Consider the following 18765-nt stretch of genomic DNA (forward strand, 5'->3'; position numbering starts at 1 on the left):
TGTTAATTGTCTCCATGAGATGGTTCTTGAAGTACAGGGAAGGCAGCAATGCAGGGCCCAAATACCAGATTAAGCTCAAGGCCAGTGCTTTTATCATAGTTCTCCCAGGCAAAATATTAAGTGCTACACAGTACAGCAAACTGCAAAAGGCAAAACCAGCCTTTAACAAGCTCTCAAATTTGATGTACAGCAAAAAAAGAGAGCATGGTGCAGATCAGATAAACCAGCGTCAAGGACAGATAAATCAACATCACGACCAGCAAATGCTAAACAGATATAATAATTATAACTTCCCTCCGATACACTTTGGTCAAATCTGTTGTTATCTCAAACCCTTTGAGCCCCACGTTGGGCACCAAAAAGGACTGTTGTGGTTTAATCCCAGTATGCAGCTAAACACCAAACAGCCACTTGCTCACTCCCCTCCCCCCAGTGGTATGGGGAAGAGAATCAGAAGGATAAAAGTGTGAAAACTCATGGGTTGAGATAAAGACAGTTTCATAGGTAAAGCAAAAGCATAACAGTCTGAAATGCAAGATCTGTACTTTGCTTCTTGCCTTCCTCACACCCCTCAGGTTCTTGAACTCCACTCAAGTCAAGGCTGCCACTGATTGCCACATCCTCAATTAGCTCTTCCTTGTTCATGAGCTGTGGGAGAAGAGGACGGAGACTGTCTGATCGTTACTAATGGGAAGTAAGAAAACAACTGAGTCTTATGAAGGAAAGTAAGAAAGAAAAACATGTTTATCTGGCCAAAAAGGTGTTTGTGTATTTATAAACATATATAGCTATGTAACTGCATGAACGGCTTCCACCCTGAGCCTGGTGGAACATACAGCTGGAATTTGTAACCGGGCTCAAAGATATAAATATGACCTTCTTTGCACAATAAAGCATCTCTGTTTGCACCATAATCTGAGTCCGTGCCTTCATATGCCACAATGAGCAGCAGATCCAGCTGTGCATCCCCCCATTTGGCCCATTCAAGATCTGTATTAAGAAGTTTTCATCATCATTCACCCCCTACAACACCCTCCAGAAGGCTCCTGGACTGTTTCTGTCCTATTGTTGCCCTTCCAGCAGATGTCAGGGAGTTTCAAGTCCCCCATAAGAACCAGGGTCTATAATCTGGAGACTTTCTCAGGTTGCTTAAAGAAGGTCTTGCCCCTTCTACAAACTGATCAGGTGGTCTGTAACAAGCTCACATCATGATATGCCTGACATGCCTGACAAATTTGGTGACCTTCTACGATGGGGTTACTGTGGAGTGGCTGGAAGAAAACGGGCATATTATGAGCAATCCAGACCGAATAACTGGTTTGTAATAACAGGCCGCGGCTCTAACAAGCTGCAGGTGTTGTGAAGGACATAGACAAGACCAAGGGAGACAAAGAAACTGTGTACTGGCAGAGAGATAAGAGAGTTGGACAGAAAGATGAGAATAAGCAGGATGCCTGCGTAAGGGGGGAGCAGCGTGTGGGCACCACACCGGGACCAATCATAGGGGAGATGGAAGCATGTGAACGAGTAGTTTTAACCCATCACCTTTTACGTAACAAAGCGTGCGTAGCGTGTGTATTTTTAGCTGTAGAGTATAAATTGGTGTGAGTCTATTAATAAAGTGACACTAACTTGATCACATTGGTCGTATAAGTTGTGTCCGAGCCTTCTGCATCAACAGGTTACATCATTGACGGATGAGGGAAGAGCAACTGATGTTGCCTACTTAGATTTGTGCAAAGCTTTTGACACTATCCTGAACAACATCCTTGTCTAAACTGGAGAGACATGGGTTTGACAGGTGGACCACTCGGTGGATAAGGAATTGGCTGGATGATTGCACTCAAAGAGTTTCGATCAATGGCTCGATGTCCAAGTGGAAACCAGTGACTTGTGGTGTTCCTCAGGGATCTGTACTGGGAATGGTGCTGTTCAACATCTTTGTCAGTGACATGGACAGTGGGATTGAGTGCACCCTCAGCAAGTTTGCCAACAACACTAAGCTGTGTGGTGCAGTTGACATGTTGGAGGGAAGGGATGCCAACATGATTCTCTTGACAGGCTTGAGAGGTGGGCCCAGGTGAACGTCATGAAGTTCAGCAAGGCCAAGTGCAAGGTCCTGCATGTGGGTCTCAGCAATCCCAAGCACAAATACAGACTGGGCGAAGAATTAATTGAGAGCAGCCCTGAGGAGAAGGACTTGGGAGTGCTGGTGGATGAGAAGCTCAACATGGCCCAACAATGTGCACTTACAGCCCAACCGTATCCTGGGCTGCATCAAAGAAGCGTGGCCAGCAGGTCAAAGGAGGTGATTGTCCCCCTCTACTCTGTTCTCGTGAGACCCCACCTGGAGTACTGCATTCAGCTCTGGAGCCCCCAACATAAGAAGGACATGGACCTGTTGGAACGAGTCCAGAGGAGGCCCATGAAGATGATCACATAGAGCTGGAGCACCTCTCCTATGAAGACAGGCTGAGAGAGTTGAGGTTGTTCAGCCTGGAGAAGAGAAGGCTCCGGGGAGACCCCTTACAGCGGCCTTCCAGTACCTAAAGGGGGCCTATAAGAAAGCTGGAGAGGGACCTTTTACAAGGGCATGTAGCTATAGGACAAGAGGTAATGGTTTTAAACTAAAAGAGGGTAGATTTAGATTAGATATTGGGAAGAAATTCTTCACTATGAAGGTGGTGAGACATTGGAACAGGTTGCCCAGAGAAATTGTAGATGCCCCATCCCTGGAAGTGTTCAAGGCCAGGTTGGATGGGGCTTTGAGCAGCCTGGTCTAGTGGAAGGCGTCCTTACCCATGGCACGGGAGTTGGAACTAGATGATCTTTAAGGTCCCTTCCAACCCAAACCATTCTATGATTCTATGTTCTATGATATCACCCCTTACTAGTCTCTTTGTTCCTGACCCACAACCTCTCTGCCTGTCACCCATTCCATAGAAGAGCTCTATATGCTTGAGCTAGTCCTTCATGTAAGGGGCAATCCCCTTCTTTTTCTGTCTTTCATAAAGAGCTGTCAGCTGTAGCTGTAGCCTTTTATAAGACCATTTTCAGATAAAAGCTCTAGGTGAGATTCCTAATAGTACTTTACAAACTTTGAATGTCTTTTCCTGTAAGCATGTGAATGTATGTAGATTAGCTGTTAATAGATAGGGTAAGAGACAAGATCATAAACCAGCATACATTTTGAGTCAAAAATACATGAGAATATGGCAGAATTCTATGAAGGGAGCAGGGAAGCACAATATGTTTACTAGCTCTAAAGCTTGCGCTATTATATATACCATGTTATATATACCATTAAAATTTACCCCAGGAAATAACAGCTTTTATTGTACATTAGAGAAAGCTGTATGGGCAGTGAAACTCCAGCCTTTCCACCTCCTATGTCTAAATACAGAATCAATATAACTAGAGAACAGTACTTACTGGAGGAGGCACACTACAGATAGGAAGGTGCTGTCCACTGAATACCACAGAACAACCTGGGACCTGTTGTGTGCTGCAGGGTGGTATGTGCTGGGCTGTACAAAGTGGAATTCCATGTGGCGCCACTGTTGTCACCGTGTATGAGACGGGGACTGTGCCCTGATGGATCTGCAGCAAAAACACAAGTGTATGAAGTAAGATGTTACAAGGGCTTTGGACAGTTATGGCATGGCACAGAAAACAAGCTTTCACCTAACATAATAAAAAAGTATTTTTTACTCTGAAGGTATTAAAGAAGGCAAATACCTGAAATCCCTGTCCTTTAAAAAAAGAAAAAAGAAAAGATATCTTCTCATTGGAGTATCACTCATCAGTCAGTGCTTTTAGGACAAGGCCAGGAGGGAGCTCTCAAGATGTTAAGTCCTCCAAGGGACTGTTAGAGGCACTCAAAAGCATCTCAAATTCAGCAAAGCTGCCCCTCCCACACACTATGATTAGTTCTTAGAGAAAATAGGCAGCAGTAACTCCCACATAAAAGTCAGTCAGAAAAAGGGGGGGAAAAAACTCCCTACAAGTAGCTAAAGAACCTCTTCAACTCGTCCTTGTAAAGTGATTAAATGTTAACGCAGAGGCTTATATCTTTGAAGAAAAATAACTTCAGATAGATTTTCTTTCCTGTAAAGAACCAATCTATGAATGCCTACTCAGAACAATGTTCCAGGAATGTGTCTTAACATAACTAACAGTAGTTGAAACCAAAGATTAATTTAAAAGCTGAAAAAGACAAGGTTACATATTCATAATCATGCCTCTGAGACAACAGCCACTAAATAATTACAAACATAGTAGAGAACATGATGGCTTACAGGTTTTTTGTTATCAATATTCATTTAGTACTCAATCATCAATCCAAGGGTAGAAAGTACTCTGGACCCATACACTGCTCAGTTCTTGTACTACATCAGGAATCTAGTAAAAACTGCAAAGAATCATAGGTAGGGAATGTGGATCCACAGAAAACAATTATTTTGAAGAACCTTCCTTCACAACCTACTAAAATGGAATCCACCCTTGGAAAATGAACAAGCAAGAACAGTTTGTAACAAAGGTAAGAATAATTAAAATGAAGAGAGCTAACCTACTGAACTAGCCCTGAGATGCAGAGGTCAAAACAGGAACACCACACAGACGACTGAATGAAACTTCAAATCTCAAAACTGCACATACTTGGGAAAAAACCCACTCAGCAGAAACAGTGACTTTGATCTAGTTCCAGTTCAGATACCAAATGTAAATATTTTGTCTGTGAGCTGTCAAAGAGTTTTTAATGCCATAATTGTTGGATGTTTGAGGGCAGTGCCAGGTGCAATTCAGGAGAGGTTACCACTGCTCTCACTGCAGAAAGAAAGAAAAAAAAAGAAACAGTGGTTCCTTCTCTAGAGTAGTCTCTGCAAACCACCATCTCGGAAGACCCATAGTAACTCTGAAAACACTAACACCTGGTAGTCAATGGTGATCGGAAGGTAGAGACAGCATCATAGAACAATAATTTCTCAAGATGACACTGTAAATCTGATCACCCAAGGGCAAACAGAAATTGTATTATTATTTAGAAATACTTCAGTAGCTCAACTGTTCAAATACAACAGAAGGCTGTGACATGGCCAGAAAGACTATTAGCTTTAATACATGCACCCTACTTTGGGTGCAGATACTTCCTTCTTCAGCAGCACTTTGCACAGAAAATACATCAGTGATCTCCTGCTATACTGAATACAAGTCACTTTATAAGCTGTGCTGTAAGAATTGCATTTTAAGCCTGGCAGTTTGTAACCTGGATCACAGAATGATAGAAACATTTAGGTTGGAAAAGACCTTTAAGGTCATTGAATCCAACCATAAACCAAGCACTGCCAAGTCCACCACTAAACCATATCCCTAAGTACCATGTCTACATGTTTTTTAAATACCTCCAGGGATGGTGGCTCAACCACTTCCCTGGGAAGCCTGTTCCAATGCTTGACCACCCTTTTGGTGAAGAAATTTTTCCTTATATCCAATCTAAACCTCCCCTATTGCAACTTGAGGCCATTTCCTCTCCTCCAATCACTTGTTACTTGGGAGAAGAGATGAAGTCCCACCTTGCCACAACCTCCTTTCAGGTAGTTGTAGAAAGTGATAAGGTCTTCCCCTCAGCCTTCTTTTCTCCAGACTAAGCAAGCCCAGTTCTCTCAGCCGCTCCTCATAAGACTTGTTGTCTAGGCCCTTCACCAGCTTCATTGCTCTTCTTTGGACACGCTGCAGCACCTCAATGTCTTTCTTGTAGTGAGGGGCCCAAAACTGAACACTGTATTTGAGGTGCGGCCTCACCAGTGCTGAGTACAAGGGGACAATCACTTCCCTAGTCCTGCCAGTCACACTATGCCCGAATACAAGCCAGGATGCTATTGGCCTTCTTGGCCACCTGGGCACACTGCTGGCTCATATTCAGCTGGCTGTCAACCAGCACCCCCAGGTCCTTTTCTGCCAGGCAGCTTTCCAGCCATCCTTCCCCAAGCTTGTAGCATTGCATGAAGTTGTTGTGACCCAAGTGGAGGACCTGGCACTAAGCCTTGTTGAACTTCATACAGTTGGCCTCGGCCCATTGATCCAGCCGGTCCAGATCCCTCTGTAGAGCCAATCTACCCTCAAGCAGATCAACACTCCTGCCCAGTATGGTGTCATCTGCAAAGTTACTGAGGGTGCACTTGATCCCTTCGCCCAGGCACTGATAAAGATATTAAACAGAACTGGCCCCAATACTGAGCCCTGGGGAACACCACTTGTGATCAGGACCTGATCAAACTCTCTATTGGTTGTTCCCATTTATGCTATTATTAGCACTGATTGTGTCCTGGTTTCAGCTGGGATAGAGTTAATGATGTCATATGGTATGGAATATCCCTTTGGCTAGTTTGGATCACCTGCCCTGGCTGTGTCCCCTCCCAATTTCCTGTGCCTCTCCAGCCCTCTGGCTGGCAGGGCCCAAGGAACTGAACAGTTCTTGTATTAGTATAAATGTTATCCAGCAACAACTGGAAACATCAGTGTCCTATCAACATTGTTCTCACACCAAATCCAAAGCACAGCACTGCACCAGCTACTAAGAAGAACATTAACTCTATCGCAGCTGAAACCAGTATAGTGCCACATGATGGCACTCAAAATGATCTACTCCATAACCTTCCCTGGCAGCAAGTCCAGAGTGACAGATTTTTAGTTTCCTGGATCCTCCTTCCAGCCCTTCTTGCAGATGGGCATCGCATTTGCTAATCTCCAGTCAAATGGGACCTCCCCAGTTAGCCAGTACTGATAAATGATGGAAAGTGGCTCGGTGAGCACTTCTGCCAGCTCCTTCAGTACCCTTGAATGGATCCCATTTGGCCCCATAGACTTGTGTGCGTCTGAGTGGTGTAGCACGTCACTAACCATTTCCCCTTGGATTATGGTGGCTTTGTTCTGCTCCCCGTCCCTCTCTTCCAGCTCAGTGGGTTCAGTACCTGTAGAACAATTGGTCTTAATTTATTAAAAACTGAGGCATAGAAGGCATTAAATACCTCAGCCTTTTCCTCAGCCTTTGTCTCTATGTTTTGCCTCGCATCCAATAAAGGATGGAGATTCTTCTTAGCCCTCCTTTTGTTGCTAATGTATTTATAGAAACAATTTTTGTCTTTTATGGCAATAGCCAGATTAAGTTCTAGTTGGGCTTTGGCCATTCTAATTCTCTCCCTGCATAGTCTCACAACATCCTTGTAGTCCTCCTGAGTTGCCTGCCCCTTCTTCCAAAGGTCATAAACTCTCCTTTTTTCCCTGTGTTCCAGCAAAAGCTCTTTGTTCAGCCAGGATGGTCTTCTTCCCCGCTGGCTCGTCTTTTGACACATGGGGACAGCCTGCTCCTGTGACTTTAAGATTTCCTTCTTGAAAAATGTCCAGCCTTCCTGGACCCCTTGGCCCTTCAGGACTGCCTCCCAAGGGACTCTGTCAACTGTTGGGGTCTGCAGCGGGTCTGCAGACAAGTTAGTTGACTTCAAAGATTTAGCCGTGTACCTTTAAGACAGCCACAAATTGTCAGGTATGTAAACAGGATGTGAAGAACCAGAACTTAGAACCGCAGCATACAGGCACCTACAGCAACAGCAAATAGCAAGCAAGAAGAAGGACACAAAAACCTATCAGGGTCTAACACCTGCACTGTCTAAGATATATAAATAGTTTGTATAAACAATAAAGGCCATTTTGTCTGAACCTAGCCACGCAGACATAGTGTTTCTTTTCAGTCCGCCTCGACTTGCGTCACCACAGTCAACCAGGCTCCTAAACAGGCCAAAGTCTGCCCTCTGGAAGTCCAAGGTAGCAGTTGTACTGACCACCCTCCTTACTTCTCCAAGAATTGAAAACTGTCATTGCTATGCCCAAGTTGGCCTCCAGCCATCACATCACCCACAAGTCCTTCTCTGCTCACAGACAACAGGTCCAGCAGGGCGCCTTCCCTAGTTGGCTCACTCACCAGCTGTGTCAGGAAGTTACCTTCCACACACTCCAGGAACCTCCTAGACCATTTCCTCTCTGCTGTATTGCATTTCCAGTAGACATCTGCTAAGTCCCCCATGAGAAGAAGGGCTAGCAATCATGAGACTTCTCCCAGCTGCTTATAGAATATTTCGTCTGCAGCTTCATCCTGGTTGGGTGGTCTATAAGAGACTCCCACCATTATATCTGCCTTTTTGGCCTTCCCCCTTATCCTTACCCATAAACACTCGAGCCTTTTATCACCATTGTCAATCTCTAGACAGTCAGAACACTCCCTAACATACAGGGCTACCCCACCGCATCTCCTTCCTTGCCTATCCCTTCTGAAGGGTTTATAGTCATCCATTGCAGTACTTCAGTTGTGCAAGTCATCCCACCATGTTTCTGTGATGGCAAAAATGCCAGTTTCCCAGCTGCACAATGGCTTCCAACTCCTCCTGTTTGTTGCCCATGCTGCATTCATTGGCGTAGATGCACTTCAATTGGGCTATTGATCCTGCCACCTTTTTTGGGGGAGAAGCCCTAATTCCTATGTGACCATTCTCAGGCACTTCCATGGTTTCTAACACATCAGTAACCCTTATGTCTTTGCTGCCATGTGGATCCCTATCCCTTTCCTCCACTGAGATGGTAGACTAATGAACCTTGCTAGCACACCGTCCCTTGAACACTGGTATGCCACCCCCAGGCTTATCTCTAATGAGCCTGGTTTTATCCCTTTCCTCTTTCAAATCTAGTTTAAAGCTCTTTCAATGAGTCCTGCTAACTCCTGCGAAAAGAACCTTTTCTCTCTTAGAGACGAGTGCACTCCATCTGTTGCCAGCAGGCCTGGTGTCGTGTAACCAACCCATGATAAAATCCTCCAAAATTCTTCAGGCTTGGAGCCAGGTATTGATCTGCTGGCTCTTCCTATTTCTTCCCTCATCATTCCCTGCAACTGGAAGGATAGAGGAGATCACTGATTTTGTTCCTTATCCCTTAACCAGTCGTCCCAAGGCCATGAAGTCTCTCTTGATTGCCCTTGGACTTCTTGGTGCAACTTCATTGATGCCTACCTGAAAAATCAATAATGGATAATAATCCAAGGGCCATACCAGAGTAGGAAGCTTTCTCTTCACCATCTTTAAGCCTGGTCCCAGGGAGGCAGCAGACATCCCTAAGTGGGTCCTGTCTGCATATTGGAGTCTCCTATGACAATGATCTGTCTTTTTTCTTTCTGGAAGCAGTTTTCACACAGGGCATAGGCCAACTTAACCTTGGAAACACCTCCAAGCTAGATGAACTGTCGTCCTCATCATTGTTCAGTTCCATTTGCAGAGCCTTGTACCTATTATACAAGGGCACCTGGGAAGGTGGGGTAGTCATGGAGGAGATGCGCCTGCTGTGCCGGGCAGGAACTTGTTGCTATCCCTTAAGTCACCATGTTCAGCCAGGTGGAGAGAGGATAGAGAATCCTCCATACCACTTGTCCTGTTTGCCTGACAGGCCTGTCCCAGGGACTGTAGGGTGAGATTCCATTAATCTATCTCTCTCAGATTCCCTGATACTCCTCATCCTACTCACCTTGTCCCAGAGCTCTGTCACTAAGCTGAGGAGTTCCTCTACCTGGGTGCGCCTCCCACAGATGTACTCACTACTCCCATCCAATACTGGCCTAAGAGTAGGACACCTGGATGGCAGCATGTTCCCATCAGAGCTCTGTCTGGGAAGCTGCATCAGTCGTGGCAGGTGCAGAGTTTAGAGAGGCCATGGACTCCTGATGGGTAGATACCATTTCTCCCTGGTTGAGCTGGGAGAGCTACCCCACCCTTCCTGCGCACCCTTCTGCATGAACTGCCATGCAAACTGCTGCGCCATCGCCCTTGCTGCTGCGCCACACCCTGTTTGCCCACCCTGATCACTAGCATATATGCAGGCAGGCAATTGCATGCATTGTGAATTCTATTTTTAAAGAATATATTTAAACTACGTAAAGCACTTTAAGCTAAGGAGAGGTACTTCATATGCAGTGAAGTAAAATACATTATTACCGTAGCATATCTTAAACTAAATTAACTTCAGAAGCAGAAGAGTCACATTTCAAAGGTGGGATGCAGAGATCTTCAGAACTGTGCTAACACACACTGGCAGACTGTTGACTTTTGTTCTTTATTAGAGTCTAGATTTTTATTTTTTCTTAAGTAACAAACGTATCTGCTTTCACTGAATGCTGCAGCTCTCTATACACTGATACTACTCAGAAGAAAAAAAGAAAAAAACCCGCTGTACAAAAGGACTAATAGGAGTTAGTGTTATGTGACCCTCATTACCAAGTAACTTGTCAAGGAGCGTTCACTCATTTGCTGTCTTTGGAGAGGAATACACAGAGTTTAAGACATTTGCATCCATGTTCTAAACACACTCTTACCTGATCATGAATGTCAACCATCACTGTGTTCTGCTGTGGCGGGTGAGCAGCTGGGTGCAACATACGATGGGATATATTTGGAGGGTTAAAGGCTTGGGGCTCTTCTATTGCTTGCTGTTGTCCATAGAACAGGTGGTGATAGTTTTCATCCTGGCTAACAGAATTGTGTCGAGACAGACGATCCCTTCTTGCTCTCTGACGGCGAGCAGGAGGACTAAAAACACATAAAGAAAAAGATGAAAGATCACATTGAGAAAGGTTTGTGGCACATTTAACTAGAAGCACAAAGAACTCAATAGTAAGGATACACTGGAAATTTTACTAGGCCAGGTATGTTAGATTGTCATACAATCTTTCATTGAGAAAATTTCTGAAAGCCCTACATCCTTATTTCAGCATGAGTGTTTTAGCATAGCTTAATACAAGACAGAAAAACAGAAGCAGCATTTTTATAGAAATACTACCTTCACAAAAGACATATTAAAAAGATATTTGAGCACTTGATTCACAGAATCACAGAATGGTTGAGGTTGAAAGGGTCCTCTGGAGGTCACCCAGTCCAACTCCACTGCTCAAGCAGGGCCACCAAGAGCCTGTTGCCCAGGACCATGTGTCCTGGTTTCAGCTGGGATAGAGTTAATTTTCTTCTTAGTAGTTAGTACAGTGCTGTGTTTTGGCCCTGGTGTGAGAACAATGTTGATAACACACTGATGGTTTTAGTTGTTGCTGGGTGATGTTTATACTAAGTCAAGGACTTTTCCGTTTCTCAGGCCTTGCCAGCGAGAAGGCTGGAGGGGCACAGGAAATTGGGAGGGGACACAGCCAGGACAGGTGACCCAAACTAACCAAAGAGGCATTCCATACCATAGGACATCATGCTCAGTATATAAACTTGTGGGGGTTAGCCGGGGCCGGTTGATTGTTGCTCGGGGACTGGCTGGGCATCGGTTAGTGGGTGGTGAGCAGTTATATTGTGTATCACTTGTTTTCTTTCTTCCTTTCCCTTTGTATTTTATTCCCCCCCCCCCTTATAACTGTTATTGTCAGTATTGTTATTATTGTTCTTTCATTTTTATTCTATTTCAATTATTAAATTGCTCTTTTCTCAACCCTCGAGTTGAACATTCCTTTCTGACTCTCCTCCTCATCCCTCTGGGTGGGGGGGAGTGAGTGAGCAGCTGCGTGGTACTTTAATTAGCAGCTAGGGTTAAACCATGACACCATGTCCAGATGGCTTTTGTATACCTCTAAGGAGGGAGCCTCCACAACCTCTCTGGACAACCTGCTCCAGTGCTCAGTCACCCTCACAGTAAAAAAATGTTTCCTGACATTCAGATGGAACCTCCTGTGTTTCACTTTATGCTCATTGACTCTGGTCCTGTCACTGGGCACCACTGAAAAGAGCCTGGCTCCATCCTCTTTGCAGCCTCCCTTCAGATATTTATATACATTAAGATGCCCCTCGAGCCTTCTCTTCTCCAGACTAAACAGTTCCAGCTCTCTCAGCCTTTGCTCATAGGAGAGATGCTTCACTCACTTAAAACAACCCTTGTGGCCCTTCTTTAAACTCTATCCAGTATGTCCATGTCTTTCTTGTACTGGGGAGCCCAGAACTGGACACAGGACTCCATGTGTGGCTTCACCAGTGCTGAGTAGAGGGGAATGATACCTCCATCAACCTGTGACACCCTGCCACTTGACTGTTATTGTAGGCCTAGACAGACTGCTGACATACTGCCCTGACACCCTGACCCTTGACCTTGGAAGTGTAGGCAGGGTCCCATCCACATTCCATGTAAAGTTTGAATCTCTCAAATCACACTACCATTGGTGGAGCCAAGGGATGGTGTGACTCTCACCCTCATTCAAAAGGCATTTCCATGACTGACTGTTGCTCCCAGATTACTCAGACATCAAATGTTCCTAGCAGTACACCAGAGCCATGCCATTGCTTATAATCTTGTGTTTGCTATAATCATGTGTTTCTGGAGCAGGTGGATATTTCCTGAAGGAACTGCAGCCCATGAAGAGCACATGCTGGAGCAGGTTCTCCTGACAGAAGCTGCAGCCTGTGGAGAGTCCACACCAGAGCAGGTTTAGCCTGAAGGACTGCGGCCCATGGAGATGACCCACACTGGAGCAAGGGAAAAGTGTGAGGAGGAAGGAGAAGCAGAGAGGACCTGTTATAAACTGACTTTAACCCCCCCATTCCTCATCCTCCCTGTGCTGCTTGGGGCAGTGAGAGGAGGTAGAAGAGTTGGGAATGAAGGAGTGAAGTTGAGCCTGGGAAGAAGGGTGTGTATAGTTTTAATTTTTTGTCTTTGTTTTTCAGTATTCAAATCTCTTTTAATTGTCAATAAATTAAATTAATTTTCCCCAAGTCAAGTCCGTTTTGCCCATGACAGTAACTGGTCAGCTTGTGTTGGTTTCAACCCATGTATTCCTTCCTAGCAACTGGAGACACACAGCATCAGGATGGTGAGCATATAGATACCGGTAATAGGAATCATGCTTGTATTGTCATTCAACTGCATATTGCAATTGTTATATTATGCTTGTATTGGGATTTCAGTTTATTGCTGTATCACTCTGCTAAATCAAAATCCTGTGTAACATCAAATATCTTAAAATAAGTAAAATTGGTATTAAAATATTACAACTTACTTGTGTGACATATCTAAAAGAACCTGGTCAGAGAGTATTGGACTCTGGCACATGGGCCACAGTTCCTGTCAGGAAAATCTGCTCCAGCATGGGTTCTCCATGGACCACAGGGAAATACCTGCTTCATTGTGGTCTCTTCCACAGGATTCAGGGGAATATCTGCTCTGGTGCCTGAAGCACCTCTTCCCCCTCCTGGAACCAGCTGTTTGGCACAGGCCAACCCCTGACCTCTTCTCATAGAGGCCACCCATGTAGCCCCTGCCCCCTGCTACCAAGACCTTGTCACATACACCCAACACAATCTGCTAGCTAATAGGCCAACAATCAAGCCCATTTACTTTGCCAGGAAATGTTCTCAGTGTCAAATCCTTAGACTCCTCTTTTTTACCTGTCAGTTGGGTATTCTCTGCTCCTGCTGGCTGAATGCTGCCCCAAACACAACCACATTCTAAAGTTTAATCCCCTTAATCTTCAAACAAAAAAATACTAAGGACTTCTATAAATCCACAAATCTGTCATGTGTTGCCCATAAATTGTTGATAACTTTAGTCAGGCATGCTGCCACAACAAAGTTTTCCTTCTTCTTTCTGCTCCTCCTCCCCTACCCTCTGTTCCTGCTTTCTTGGAATATTACAGAATCACAGCATAATTCAGATTGGAAGGGAATTTTATCCTTCAACATAGAATGAGCTCACTGTAGAAGTTTGCCAGGCCACTGTAAATCATCCTCCTAGCACAGCATCACACTGGCACAGCCTCCCTGAGTCTACAAGAACAGAATGGCTGCCTGTACTGCATCAGGCAGTTGTAGGATCATAGGATAAAGTTGGAAGGGAGTTCACTTTGCTCAAAGCAGGTTAGCTATGAGATTGGATCAAGTTGCTCAGGGATTTGCCCAGTCTTGTCTTGAAAACCTCCAAGGATGGAGACTGCACAGCCTCTCTGGGCTCTAGCTCCACTGCTTAACTGTTCCCATGGTAAAAAAGTTTATCATATCTAGTTTGAACCTCTCTTGCTTCCATTCGTGCCTATTGTTTTTCATCCTTCCGCCATGCACCACTGTAAAGAGCCTGGCTGTGTTGTCTTGATAACTTCCTTGCAGGTGTTGGGGGGTGGGGGTTGTGCTATTAGCTGTCTTCCCCCCACACTCCATAGCCTTTCCTCCAGGCTGAACAAGCACAGCTCCCTCATTATCTCCTTGCAGAGCATTTGCTCCAGCTCCTCAACTATCTTGGAGGCCCTCCACTGAACTCACTCTAGTCTGTCAATGCCTGTCTTGTATTAGGGTGCCCAATTCTGACCACAGTACTGTAGATGCACTCTAAAGAGTGCTGACTAAAAGGGAATACTCACTTCCATTAAACTACTGGCTGAGCTCTTGTTGATATTCCTGGCTGCCTTTGCTGCCAGGGAAACACTGCTGACTCATGTAGACATGCTGTCTACCAAAACCTCCACATCCTTTTCAGTAGAGCTGCTCCCTAGTTTGTATCATTGCAGGTGGTTCTTCCTTTTCAGGTACAAAACTTTGTGTTTGTCCTTGTTGAATTTCACAAGGTTGCCCTATTCCTCCAGCCTCTCCAGGTACTCTTGCTGGCAGCCCTGCCCTCAAGTGTATCAACTGTTTCCCAACTTTGGTGCAATTTGCAAATTTCATTAGAGTGCACTCTGTCACCTCGTTCAGGTCATTGACGGAGATCTTAAATAGCCTAGATCCCTGCAGTACTCCACTTGTTACTGACCCCCAGGTAGAGTATGACCTGTTGACCACTACCCTTTGAGCATGACCGGCTGACCAGGTATTTTTTAACCATCTACATGTCCAAGAAGTCAGACCCTAATGCCCCAAAAAGGATACAGGAATGTTGTGGGAGATCATGTCAAAAGCCTTGCTAAAGCTGAGGTAAATGACATGCAATGCTCTCCCTGCATCCACAAATCTAGTCATTTTATCATAGAAGGCAATCAGGTGAGTCAGCAGTGATTTCTGCTTCGTAAATTCATGCTGACTCTTCCCAATAACCTTTCCCTTCATGTGCCTGGAAATGTGTTCCAAGAGGACTTTATCCATGGTTTTCCCAGGGACCAAAGTAAGGCTCAAGTGCAGGGTTAGTCTGCTCCTATCTAAGCCAGCATGACAATACCAAATTGTGTGGTGCGGTTGACATGCTGGAGGGAAGGGATGCTGTCCAGAAGGAGCTTGACAAGCTTGAGAGGTGGGCCCAGGTGAACGTCATGAAGTTCAACAAGGCCAAGTGCAAGGTCCTGCATGTGGGTCTCAGCAATCCCAAGCACAAATACAGACTGGGCGAAGAATTAATTGAGAGCAGCCCTGAGGAGAAGGACTTGGGAGTGCTGGTGGATGAGAAGCTCAACATGGCCCAACAATGTGCACTTACAGCCCAACCGTATCCTGGGCTGCATCAAAGAAGCGTGGCCAGCAGGTCAAAGGAGGTGATTGTCCCCCTCTACTCTGTTCTCGTGAGACCCCACCTGGAGTACTGCATTCAGCTCTGGAGCCCCCAACATAAGAAGGACATGGACCTGTTGGAACGAGTCCAGAGGAGGCCCATGAAGATGATCACATAGAGCTGGAGCACCTCTCCTATGAAGACAGGCTGAGAGAGTTGAGGTTGTTCAGCCTGGAGAAGAGAAGGCTCCGGGGAGACCCCTTACAGCGGCCTTCCAGTACCTAAAGGGGGCCTATAAGAAAGCTGGAGAGGGACCTTTTACAAGGGCATGTAGCTATAGGACAAGAGGTAATGGTTTTAAACTAAAAGAGGGTAGATTTAGATTAGATATTGGGAAGAAATTCTTCACTATGAAGGTGGTGAGACATTGGAACAGGTTGCCCAGAGAAATTGTAGATGCCCCATCCCTGGAAGTGTTCAAGGCCAGGTTGGATGGGGCTTTGAACAGCCTGGTCTAGTGGAAGGCGTCCCTACCCATGGCAGGGGAGTTGGAACTAGATGATCTTTAAGGTCCCTTCCAACCCAAACCATTCTATGATTCTATGTTTGAGGAGACTACCACCTGAACTCTGGTGCCCTTTTTCCACTTTTCCTGAGCCCTGTAGTCACAGTTGGTATGCTCAAGGTCTCCCTTGGGATTTCCATTGATACCCACATGGATGAGCAACCACTTGGTGTTATTCCACTGACTAACACAGAATCATAGAGTTTGGAAGAGGTTGGTCTTGAGATCGTCTAGTCCAGTGCCCCTGCAGAAGCAGGGGCAGCTAGAGTAGGTTGCCTACAGATGAAGTTGTCACAACCTCTCTGGGAAAGCTGTGCCAGTGTTTGACCATCCTCACAGTAAAAGTATTTTCTTATGTTCAGATGGAATTTAATCTGTTTTAATTTGTGACCATTGCATCTTGTCCTGTCACTCGGCACGACTGAGAAGACTCTGGCTCTCTCTTCTTTATTCCCTCTGTTCAGTTTCATATCCAGCAGGATCTGGTTGAGCTGTGAGTACTCCCAAGATTGCACACATATAACTCTTATGTGAGGGGGGAACTGATCCTTTGCTAATGTGTCTACAGTGATAAATTTGTAACCAACTTTCTAGAGCTTTATGCTGGCACCAGAAGAGGACCTGTGCTACTAAATTCATGGGTTAATTGGAACAATTGGGTTGAAAAGATGTTTACAGAACATTAGAAGGACAATAGGAGGTGTAAATTACTCAATCAGCAGGCCTAGTGACTGGGATTTGTAGTTTGGGGGATGAAAAGGGAGGCTTACGAAAATATGTACAAGGCCTCCTATAAGTAACAGATAGCTTCCATCTATCAAATCATTAATTATGTTGGCTATAAAGCAGGATGAAACCCGAGACAATCAGGTTAAGGCTGAGCCCTCTAAAATGAATTTCCAAATTTGTGAAGAATCAGGTAGAAAAGGGAAATGCACAGTTGCAAAGGAAGAGCATCTTACGGAGATTTAAACCTGATGGAGCCAAGTAGTAGACCCAAGCAGGGCTGTCGAAATCGATGAATTATAGAGGAACAAAAATCACTTAACTCTGCAAATAATAGACCCAGTGGAAATGTAAAACCCTTGTTAGACAAATGCATATGATCCTGCTTGTAAACAAGTGGCTGGACAGGACAACTAGGGTCAGCCAGTCCAATTGTTAGTGGCACAAGAGGTCCTTGTCTCCAAGGATGCTCAAATAAGTCCCTGATCCAAGGGGTGTCACAGTCCATTTGGATCTCTCAAATTTACAGGACAGCGTACTCTGCGATTTAAACTTTATTTCATGAGCTCACTGAGAAATGCAACAAACGCAACCAACAGGGGTTCAAGTCCCTTTTGCCCAGACTAGTCTAGCACGTGAATTCAATTTTTCACCATTCGAGTCACAAAGTTTCATAAGTTATAACCCGTAACTCTTAAGAATGTGCAAATTATTTGGAATCCTATGAGCAAAAGAAAATAATTAGTTACCTAGCTGACTGTGAGTGCTTATCCTTCCTCCTCCAATCACCGTGAGAGCATCCCCTGTATCACACCCGGAAGCATGAAAGCCACAGCAGTCCAGCTGCTGTTGGATCTGCTTCAAAAGCTTTTTGGGTAAGCTGATGTTTTATATCCTCCAGCCTGGAGGTTTGGTCTATACCATTTCCATAAGTTAGTGGATTCTGAAGAAACTACCAGACAAAAGATAATGGCTGCCAGAGACAGCAATTTGCAGGTGATAATGGCTGCATCATGGCCCTTTAGTTCTTTCTGGCCACCTGTCCTGTCTATGTGGTGCTCTCACTTTGACCTAATGATGCTACTCCCAGCAGACATCAGGCCTTAGCATGAGGTGTGAGCCAAAATCTGAGCAGGAGTTGAGTGAACAGTCACAAAGGGGATATATGATTTGTTTTCCTCCTAAAACCCTTCTAGGGGTCCTTAAAAGATTCTACCCTTAAGAGCATGTATTGAGTCTGGCTGGGATGGAGTTAACTTCCCGCATAGCAGCCCTCATTTGTAGCTAGAAAGGTGTTGATAACACACCAGTGTTTTGGCTACTGCTGAGCAGTGCTCACACAGCACCAAGACTGTGTCTCCAACCCCAAAACACCCTCCCCCCCAAAGGCCAGTAGGCTGGGGGTGGGCAAGAGGTTGGGAGGGGATATAGCCAGGACAACTGACCCAAACTGACCAAAGAGATATTCTATTCCATATGACATTGTGCTCAGCAATAAAAGATAAGAGAAAGGAGGAGAGGGAACATTTGTTATTAAGGCATTTGTCTTCCAAAACAACTGCTATGCATGCTGAGGCGCTACTTCACAGGAAGTGTCTGGACATCGCCTACTGATAGGAAGTAGAGAATAATTTGCTTGTGTGTTTCCTTTGCTTCCATGCATGGCGTTTGTTTGCATTTGTTTATTAAACTGTCTTTATATCGACTCATGAGTTTTTAATCTGATTTTCTCCTGTCCCTGTCCCGCTAAGGAGGTGTGATAGAGTGGCCTGGTGGGCACCTGGCAGCCAGTCAAGGTTAACTCACCACAGTTGTTGCTCATCTTTTCTAGTGCCTCAATAAAGCTTTGTTTTATAATTTGTTGTCAGACTCCATTACTGTTCAGACCACAACCTGCTGGCAACATACCTCCTAATGCAGCCCAGGTTAATATTGGTCTTTTTTACCACATGGGTGTATTGCTGGCTCATGTTCAACTTGGTGTCCACCAG

At 45.1% G+C, this 18765-nt stretch overlaps 1 protein-coding gene across 4 annotated transcripts in view; it reads right to left on the bottom strand.

The window, feature by feature from the left end:
- The window catches only part of LOC130141865 (E3 ubiquitin-protein ligase RNF38-like), a 180193-nt gene that overhangs the window by 47283 nt on the left and 114145 nt on the right, over positions 1-18765 (bottom strand). For all 4 annotated transcript variants that reach the window (XM_056323102.1, XM_056323100.1, XM_056323101.1 and 1 more), the window contains 2 exons: positions 10409-10622; positions 3433-3600 (listed from right to left, as the gene is read on the bottom strand). In XM_056323102.1, coding sequence (XP_056179077.1) covers positions 3433-3600; positions 10409-10622 — 382 coding nt within the window. The remainder of the gene's footprint in view (positions 1-3432; positions 3601-10408; positions 10623-18765) is intronic.

Source organism: Falco biarmicus, chromosome W (assembly GCF_023638135.1).
Source record: "Falco biarmicus isolate bFalBia1 chromosome W, bFalBia1.pri, whole genome shotgun sequence".
NCBI lineage: Eukaryota > Metazoa > Chordata > Aves > Falconiformes > Falconidae > Falco > Falco biarmicus.